At 43.3% G+C, this 10,372-nt stretch overlaps 1 protein-coding gene across 1 annotated transcript; it reads left to right on the top strand.

The window, feature by feature from the left end:
- The first annotated feature begins 3,448 nt into the window (after positions 1-3,448).
- On the top strand, positions 3,449-4,352 carry LOC130138509 (uncharacterized). The gene is made up of 2 exons (XM_056312729.1): positions 3,449-4,054; positions 4,242-4,352. Exons 1-2 carry the CDS (start codon positions 3,449-3,451, stop codon positions 4,350-4,352), a joined length of 717 nt encoding a protein of 238 aa, XP_056168704.1.
- The last annotated feature ends 6,020 nt before the right edge of the window (positions 4,353-10,372 follow it).

Below are 10,372 nucleotides of genomic sequence, written 5' to 3'. Positions count from 1 at the left end.
CAGTTCGCCACTGTCAGAGTAGTGGATCGCGGGTGATACCGCCAGACCACGAAATGAATTGACGAATGATCCTGAACCTATACCGAACGATCGTACCCCTCGGATCTAGTAATTGATCCTCGCAATTTTAATGACAACCGAGGTCGTCACGAACCGAATGAACTTGCACGTGACTCGAATTATTATCAGTCACGGGTCGAATATGCGAATTTCCCCAACAAGCCGCCCGTTAGTTTGAGAAACGCTCGAGTTGCGTTTAATAAAATTTGATTATTTAATTGAGCCCAAATTGGACATCGGAAAAATTTGGAAGTCACAACGGGACGCTAGGACGACGTTGCGGATGGAACGTGCAATTTTGGATTATCCCGATTCCTTCAGAAAAATTCGATTTCGATGAGAAATGAGGAAAGTGACCATTTTACCCCTAAGAGTTTGTAAAGGGCATGCTTTATGGTAGAAGGGCATTTTGGTCATTTTGCCATAACTTTTTGGATTGGACAATTTTGCCCTTGGAATTTTATGAAATTCCCAAAATGCCCTTGGATATTTTGGTAAGATTCGATCTCGGCCGTCGGTTTCAAGATAAGATCGAATCTGGGCCGTCGATTTCATTTGTGAGAGACGGGCAAGATGGTAATTAGCCAAATTGGGTCAAAATTCACTATTTAGGTCCAAATGACCCTTTCTCTTTCCTCACTCTCTCTCTCCATCTCTCACTCTCGGCTCCACCTCCCTCTCTCCCTCACGCCGATCGCCCCTCCCCTCGCCGATTGCCGCCGCACCATCACCGCCGTCCGTACGCCCACCGGTCACCGTCGCCGTACGCCGGCCGCCGCGCCACCGAGCCGCCCTCGACCCTCACGCCGTCCTCCCCCTCTCCCGATTTTCTCTCTCTTGGCCGTGAGCTGGTCGGCCAAGGAAGGCCGCCGCCGCTCGCCGTTCGCCCAAGCCGCCAAGTCGCGCCGCCGTTCGCCGCCGCCCCCGTCCATCGCCGCCGCGTTTTTCTCTAGCCGAGATAGTCTAGGGCTCGGTAAGTCGCGCTCTAAACCTTAGCTAGGACGTCAGGTATCGAAGGAGAATCTTTGGGGTGAAATTGGGTTTATTTGGGTGTGGAATTGTGCGATTTTAAGTGCGGAAATGTTTGGCGGGCCTTAGGACTGAATTTTGGGAATTTTGGTGGAAAAATTTGAGACTGAAGGGGGCTGTGTTTGGCTGATTCAAATGCTGTGGTGCTCGGTTTGGCACACAAACTGGATATTTAGATCCAGCTCTGAATTTCGTGTAAGTGTCGTGAAGAGCCGGAACTGATTTGGCGTAGTTTGGATCTAGAAAAATGCCAATTTATATGTTGACGGTGTGTTTGTACTGTGACTGAGTTGTGGTGGTAAAATTGGGTGCGTGATTGTGCAATTGATTGATTGAAACATGTCTATTGTGTGCACACTTGGGCTAGACTGAATTAATTATTAACTTGGCCATGTCAAATGCTTAGTGAGCATGATTTGTATGTGAATTGATGCGTGCTCGGGCCACGTGTGGCCGATTAAGTGGCAAGTAACTGTTGAGCATGTGCATGAGCAATAGAGTGAATGTGGTGTGGCATGTGCGATCGTGAAAATTGTGCCGTCCTGAGGCGTGTACTTCAACGCGGGACGATGCCCGGTACTACCGGAAGACTGCCAGCCTGAGGCGTGTACTTCAACGCGGGTTGTGCAGTAGGTGGTAGATGTTGAGCCTGAGGCGTGTACTGCAACGCGGGCAAGAAACTTGGCCTGAGGTGTGTACTGTAACGCGGGCCCTGAAATGTTGTGATAATTGGTCGCAGTGAACCTGAGGCGTGTACTGTAACGCGGGTCACTGGCGAGTGGTATGGAAAGGAATGTGATGGGGCAAGTGAAAATGCGTGAAACATGATTTAAGCATGCATGTGATTGCATATGATGTGTTTGGGACTAATATGCAGGTAGCCCTCATGATAGGCCGGGTAAGAATGATTAATGTGCCTGCGATTTGATGATTGGATGTATGTGATTGTGTTTTGTATGATTGTCTGGAGGTACGTGATAGCCTAGGTGGGGTTTAGGGGTGTACTTACTAAGATATAGTCTCATGGTTGTTCCAACCAACATTTTTCAGAACCCCGACCTGCGCCATGAATCCTCTGCCACCGCCACCTGAGCGTTTTAGAGTACCAGTGCACACCGAACTGGAAGTTTTAGAGTTTCCCATGGCTGACAATATAACCTGGATTAAGCATACTACTACAGTTTTCGTAGACGTAGGTGTACCCCTATGGGAAGAGCATAAGTATACCGCCTGGTTCTTCAGGGACGGGGTAGATGAGTTTGGACCCGTCCGCGATTTCGACGTCCCTTTTGATTTAGTTGAGGACTGGGACCCGACTGCCGTACCCCCTCCTAATCGTTCAGGGTAAGTTGGGAACAGACCGTTCAGGGGAGTTCGGATTCGGACGACGAGGAGTCGGACTCAGAGTGGACGCCGAGCAACGGGCGTAGGGGCTAGTATAGGGGTTCAGAATAGGTTTTTGGAGAGTACCATTTTTGAGGTAGAATACCAGGTTATCGATCCTTTTTGTATATCGGTGGTTTATTATACGGTGTGCAAATGTATATGGTGGTTATAAACTGTGAATATTTTATAAGTTTGATAATAGAAATGAATGTGTGTATATTCTCCCTGAATGTTTCCCCAGTTTTAAATTGTCCGGGTGTAATTGTGGTATCCGCTGTTGATTTAATCTCTGATGTTATAAGTGAGGTCGGCGATACCCTGGGCTGTCGTCTTAATCGACCGGTAGAGGGTGTCGTGCGCTCGATGGGGTTCGGGGCGTGACATACCCGTTTGAATTGGTATCAGAGCGAGGACAGCTCGATCTAAACTGGTCGAAGTTGGAGTGATAAGAAGTAGAGAACCTGGGGTAGTATTTTGGGGAGACTTTAGTGAGTTATAGGGCGAAATGAGCTACACGTGCCTCCAGATTGTTTGCTGTGATTGATTGAGTGAGTTGATTGTGGTAATTATTGAAATGCAGGTGCGTCTGGACTTGAGGTAAGTGTTCAGACCCTATTGATTGTGGTCTAGTGATGGTAGTGATTGATTGCCTGCTGAGTAAATTCTTGCCTTAATTTACTGCCTAGGACTAGACGGATCTAGTTGGCCTAGGTTACTAATTCCTGAGTGGAATTATAGCAGGTAGGAGAGTGGTAGAATTGTGACGATAAGCAGCGAAGGAAGAGGTGTAGGAAGAGTCCCAAGAAGGGGCGCAGGAAGAGGAACAAGGGGTAGAGGCTGTGCTCGAGCTAGAGCTGTAGAGGACCTTGGAATGGGTGCAGGAGCGATAGAAAATCTTGGGGTTGATGCTGGAGCTGCAGTGGACCCCCAAGTCGATGTTAGACCTGCAGAGGACCTTAGAATGGAAGCGGTCATGAGGACCTTAGAGCAGATTGGTAATATAATAGGACAGCAGACTCAGGAACGAGCTGCTACGATTGCCCAAGCTACCGAGGCCGCTACTGCCGTTAATAATAAAGAGAATCAAGGGCAGGGGCAAGGGGTTGTGAATAGGCCAATGCATCAATTAGTAGAGCAATTTATGAAGCTAAAACCGCCTAAATTTTCTGCGAAAGGTGACCCTGAGGCTGCACCCCGATGGGTAGAGGAGCTTGAGAAAGCTTTTGAAGTATTAGAGTGCTCTGATAATGAGAAAGTAACCCTAGCAGTATACCAGTTGCAGGATAACGCGAATGATTGGTGGAAGGCCACCAGGGATAGAATATTTCCGGAAGGTACTGCCCGGACTTGGACTGCTTTTACTGAAAGTTTTTATGAGAAGTATTTCTCGGCCAACGCCAGGGAAAGGAAGTTAGCCGAATTTATGGGACTCCGCCAAGGCCTGATGACGGCAAATCAATACGAGGCGGAATTTGCGAGATTGTCTAAGTTTGCGCCGAGAATGGTAGAACATCCCGATGATAAGGCGCGAAGATTTCGGGACGGATTGAAGGTTGATATTCGCAGCCAGTTGTTACTGGTAAATCTGAGGACGTACGAGAAAATATTTAATAGAGCTCAAGTTCTAGAGCGAGATCAAGTGGAAAGGGCTGCTGCTTCTGGATCAAGGTTTATCCAGGGTAGGGACAATCGTAATCCTGGGAAGAGACCGATGGTGGATAATAGGCGTTTTACTCCTTCCGTTAGGAGAAATATTGGGAAGCCAGCCTGGAATCAGAATGGTCTCTGTAGAATATGTGGAGGTAGACACGGAAATGGACCTTGTCCAACCCGGGGCGGAGCGTGTTTTGGATGTAGAAGATTTGGTCACCACATAAGGACTTGCCCCAATCCCAGACAGAACAGGCCACCTGCGTTGCCGCCACCTCGAATCGGGAATCAGACTGGAGCGGCCCAGGCAGTAAACCAGAATAGGCCTCAAGCGAAAGGACGAGTGTATGCTATGGCCAGAAGAGAGGCTGAGAATGCACCAGGGGTTGTCACAGTTACGATTTCTCTGTGCGACCATGCTGCGTATGCTTTATTTGACCCTGGGGCGTCACATTCTTTCATATCGAAACAGTTTGTTGAGTTAATTGGATTGGAACCGCAATTGCTTGATGTGGTGTTATGCGTGACAACTCCCTTAAATGATAAAATGTTGGTCTCATTGGAGTGTTGTCGCGACCAAAAATTTCTCTCGGGCTAATGGATTATTAAGTCTAAGCTTAACTCGAGCCCTCCCAAGCCCTACCAATTCGCAACTTAGGATTTAAGTTTTTAACATGCAAAAGTTTTCATGCTTGGAGTCGCCACTAATCTATTTGTGGTAGGTCGATTAGAAACCTAAATAAAACATAGGGAGATATGTTTTATTCCTACGAACCAGAGATTCTAAGCTCGGGGACTTGATTACGCTAGATCTAGTCTAACGCCCTTTCGGTACCTTTTCTTTTCAAAAACATTTGTGCAGGCAGTTTGGATCCATTTCAACTTAGTTACTAACATGTGAGGTGTTCATGCGAGTGCGCAAACCACCAATTTAACACCCAGAAAGCATTAAATAAATTGCAAGTTTGGAAGAATTACTTACCTGGAAGCAACGTAAGCATCTGCATTGTTAGCTAGAAAATCACATTGACACCCTAATATGATTTCTAATTAACAAGCAATTCACTCAATTTCTTTTTTTGGATTTTCACTTATTTAAATGAAATCTAGCCTATATGCAATGACATGCGAAAATGACATGCGATTAATGCAACCTAGCATGCAAACTATATGTCATGCGACGACGTGACCTAATTCTAATGACGGAGAAATGATTTATTTTTGGTATTTTTCTAATGAAGTTCGGAATTAAAAAAATGCCTAAATTAACATGCAATCTATTCTAAAAAAAATGATTTGATCTATCCTAAAGTGATTCTTTTTGGTATTTTATGAAAATTCGAAATAATTAAATGTCCTAAATAATCCACTAAGACTAGATCAATCTCTAATTTAAACTAGGAAATATGCTACCCTAAATCCCAATTTAAATCAAATAGCTATCTTATCTTTTGGATATATTTAGGATTCTCTGAACATGCAAAAATTTCTAATGTAAATCCTATCTACTATTTTTGGATTTTCTTTATTTTAAAAAAAAAGCAATCAAATAAAGATAACAATCGCACTCAAACAATCCACGCAATCCGCAAGATTCTTCTTATCAAATTTGGATTAGGAAAAGAAATCAAACTAACAGTCATATCTATAGGGTTATAGATATCGACGGAAAGATGATTGTTCAAATTTGGAACGCGAATAAAATCTATTATCGTATCCAAGTGATTATGGATAAGATAACGATTTTCCGTATCGCCGCGTATCGTACCTTAGGGATAAGGTCGGATAGTCGTCCAGATACGTTGCCGAATTTGGAAAAATTCCCAATTTTGGGTATTTTTTGAATATTGCGGATATCACAAAATTACCCTAAGATATCTAGCTATCCACCAAAATATTCACGAAATATTCAAACACCCGAAAACTAGGAAATTAAATATTTAAAAGAAATATTCGGATAATCTTACCTAATTGGCGGATAATTCCAAATTTGAACTCGGATCGAACTCCGGCTTGCGGATCGGGATGATGATCCCGATGATCGAAGGCGAGTGATCGGCGGGCGTGACGGTGGTGAGATGATGAACGAACCCGGCTGGACGTCTTGGTGCAACAGGGATGATTCGACGTCGTCCCGGAATCACGGTTCGGCCACGTCGTCACAGTGGAGAGAAGGCTTGCTGGATGGTGCTTCGTTGGTCCGCCGTGGCAAGCGGAACGATAGAGAAAAGCTCGCTGGGCGTTGGTGAGGTGCGGTGACGCAAGCAGCTGCTACAACGTCTTCAAGGAAAATCCACCGAGTGATCGCCAAAGAAAATTTTCTTTGGTCTCTTACTTTAACCCTTTAACTTTTGACCGAATCTGGCTAGTTTTGTGATGGTCTTCTTTGATTATCAGACTTTGACTTCCAACCCCACAATTAAAATCTCCACTTGGCTGTCCTCTATGCCTCCGCGCGTATCAAACAGAAAACCTTTCGGCCACGGGTCAGCAAGTCGTCACCGTAACAGCAGGGACTTCCACGGTGACTGCTTTCTGGTCGTCGAGGAATAGATGGCTTCGATGGGCAGCAGCGATCGTCGTGGGCCGGCTCAATTGATCCAGGGAGGAAGCAGCGTAGGGCGGGGGTAGACTTCTCGCTGCCGAAGGTCTGGCCGCGAGGGAGGTGATGGCGCGCCGCGGTCGTAAGGCAGCAAGATGGTGAGGTAGACGCGTGCGCGACCGGCTCTCTCTCTTGCTCTTTGCTCTCGCTCACGTGTGTCTCTCGTGCTCTCTCTCTGAAAATTTTGCTCTGGGAATTATGAGCGCCCCTTGATTATGACACATAACGACATATTTATATCGCAACCCTAGGTTAATTAATCGAGCTTCCTTGTCCTAATGGGCTTAGACTTAGGCTTTATCGTTTAATTTTATTTTAATTTCAAATGGGCTAAATTAATTCGGGCTGATTTAAGCTCAAATTAAAACAACCAAAGCCTTTTAAACTTGTGAATTTTGGCCCCCAATCCCTTGAGTGAGCCGAGTTTCACTCGACGCTCGAGCTCGATTTATGTGATGGATTTTCAGCTTACTCACCACCGCCGGTCCGATATGGAATGCAATTAAACTATGTCATCCTAAACTATATGCTATGCAATTTTGATATTTTTGTTTAGGGGTTAAAATTTAATCCCTAATTTTCTATGCAATTAATCACTAAATGATGTGCCAAAATTTAGGTGTTAACAGCTGCCCCTCTTTGAAGGGGAGCTCGAGGAGATTTCATTCAAAGACAAAATGATACCTAAATTTTGACTATGCAAATGCAATGAGAAAAATTAGTCTTTTTGTCGAGTAAATGGGATCTCAATGAGCCCACACCCATTTTCTGATGTGATATGAAAATGCAAATGCAAAAATAGAAAACATACCTGCATTTACTTACCTGAAGATTTGGGAAAGCAAAATTGGGGTATGGAACAGCTTTCGAAACCCGCCAAGTATCTGGAATTCCCAATAGTATTTGAAAGCTCGAAAATTCCCTTTGGATTTTCGAAATAAGACTTGAAATAATCTTGAAAATTCCCTTCGGATTTTCAGAGGAGATGCTTTAGATGAAATGGGCTCGAAAATTCCCTTCGGATTTTCGATAAAAGGTATCGAATAATTCCCTTCGGACTTTCAAGAAAAATTCCCGAAACTCCAATCAGGTATTTGAATGGCCTCAAAAATTCCCTTTGGATCTTTGAGAAAGATACTTGAAACTGAAACTGCAATCAAATATGAATATGCTCGAAAATTCCCTTCGGATCTTCGAGAAAGATATCTAAAACTACAGTCAGATATTTGAATGGGCTCGAAAATTCCCTTCGGATCTTCGAGAAGATATCTGAAACTGCAATCAGATATGATTAATAGGATCGAAAACTCCCTTTGGATTTTCGGAAATAATACCTGAAACTTCAATCAGGTATTTGAATGGGTTCGATGATTCCCTTCGGATCTTCGAAAAGATATCTGAAACTGCAATCAGATATGATTAATAGAATCGAAAATTCTCTTCGGATTTTCGAAAATGATAACTGAAACTTCAATCAGATATTTGAATGTTGAAAAATATTTAAAGAAATTCGAAGCTTCAGATAGCAACTCAAGCGTCAGGAACTCTTCAGTCTTCGAGGAAACATTACCTGTCGGACATGACTAGAGCAAAAACACATATTCATTCATAAAAGAGATTAGCAATCACGGCTACTCTAGAACACACATTTCAAAATTCATTAATTCAATTGAGGTTTATGCATGATGGTTTTACCATATTTGCATAACCAAATTTCCACTAGGGAGAATTATCATTAAGACAATTTTCACTTATAACGTGGATTTCTTAAGAATGCTAAATGAGAGACTTTCAGTTAAAAAGGGCTTTCACTCACTCTCATTGAAAAAGGCTATTTCATGAGAATCACTCCATCTCACCATTATCATGTCGACAAGGGTCCGAGTATTCTCGCAAGCGGTACAACCTTACCAATCTGAGAGGTCTTTGTCAGGAACGTGGTGTCGGTTTGGCCAATGGCTTAACAAAAGGGACTCTTCGAGTCGAGGCTATTGAAAGAAAATACTCCACAATCATCTCCGGGTTTACAAGTCAAGAACCCTGCAAAATGAGATAGAAATAGACTTGCTCGCACTTTTTCGGGCTAAGCTTATAAACATCTGAAATTCTACGTTAATTCAAGTGCCCTAATCAGAAGAGACTTTGCAAGGGACGTAACGTAGGCTAGGTTCACGGGTTGAGAAACGAAAGGATATATCAGGCTTGAAAATGTGTATAAGGGTGAGAGTTGGTGATCATCTAGGCATAATCACCGATCTTCTTCATTGCCAGGGATTGTCTTCTTGGTAAATGCTCTATTGGCCGCAAGAGTTCGTCACTTGATTCCTTAAGACTGTGGATATCTTTGTGACTTTGACACATCATATTTCGACATTTTCTACTCCAAAGTTCTCTCTTTTTCTTCATTTTTTTTTTCTCTTCTTCTTCTTTTTTCTTTTCATGGGCATTGGCCTTGCTTTTACCAGGCACACTGCTTTTTCATGCCCCTAGTTTTTTTCACTTTTGACTTTTGACACACACCGTCTACAATGCATACATTGGCCAACCATACTTTGGCTTATTTTGACCGAATGACTAACATTTGGACTCTCAGGGTCTTCGTCTTCTATTGGCGCTCCGGATATGTTGCATGGACAATGATGGCTTTTACCTTGCCCCAGTGTGGGGGATGATCACCAACTGGATTTTTATGAAATGAAATTGCAGGCTCAAGTGGGCTAAGCAATGGATAAAGTGTGTAGGATAGAGAAAGAACCGCTCTTCATCATTCTAAGGCACTTGAATTAATGTTTGAGTTAATTTGCAATAGCAACACTTGAAGATTGATGCAAGTGTGAGTAAGAAAATTTCTATCCATTTTTCTTACCTTACGATGTCGACTTACCTCCAGTTTACCCCGATGTGGGGTGGTTCTTGACAGGGGTAATTTGAAAAAACTTCTCCAAGTGTTTGGGCTCAAAGTGGTGAAACAATGGATAACTTGTAGTATTTGGGATAGAGAAATGAACCGCCTCTCGTCATTTCGGCAGTCGTACCTTTCGCGAGATAACCCTTTACCTTATGAACATGCAATTTTTCCACTCATCTCACAAGTGTATGAATAGGGGAAGGTGTATAAGATGTGGCTTGCCTTTCATCATCCCAACATATCTCATTTAGCATACTCAAGCAATTCCACATCATTCATTGAATTGTCCATCTTGACAAATTTCAACATAAAATTGATGAGTCAAATAGGTAAACTTACCAAGCAAAATTTCTTTTCCTTGAAAGATATGATCATTTCACAAGCTTATCAAGTTCAAGCACAAAAAGTTTGCAACTTCCGAACATATTTATCATACTAAAAAATCTCATCATAAGCATGAAAAATATGGCATTGAGCATTCAAAATAAATGGTTCCTGCAAAAAGTGTGAGAACATCAACACAGAGAGACATTTTTGGAATGGGAGCCCTTTGATTGCCCCTATTTAGAAGGAATGGACACATGAATGCTCCATCGTTGCTTTTGCCCCTGCACAAGAGAACGCACATGAATAGGATTCTATGTAACGCAAAATGAGACTTAGTAAATTTCGATTGTCCAAGGAATTATCTCAATGGCCGCTACAGGAGTCTGTCGTGCCCCCGATTTGTCATCTCC

Source organism: Syzygium oleosum, unplaced genomic scaffold, assembly GCF_021117445.2.
Source record: "Syzygium oleosum isolate NSW1041296 unplaced genomic scaffold, Sole_v2.1 Sole_v2.06, whole genome shotgun sequence".
NCBI classification, from domain to species: domain Eukaryota; kingdom Viridiplantae; phylum Streptophyta; class Magnoliopsida; order Myrtales; family Myrtaceae; genus Syzygium; species Syzygium oleosum.
Note: the sequence above shows the minus strand (reverse complement) of the source record. Positions and strands in the feature narration are given on the sequence as shown.

Bases quoted from the DNA above. Each gene is read 5' to 3' on its own strand.
- LOC130138509 (XM_056312729.1), top strand. From the start codon at position 3,449: ATGAGGACCTTAGAGCAGATTGGTAATATAATAGGACAGCAGACTCAG. The intron at 4,055-4,241 runs GTAAATCTGAGG...TTGGGAAGCCAG, and splicing joins TTCGCAGCCAGTTGTTACTG to CCTGGAATCAGAATGGTCTC.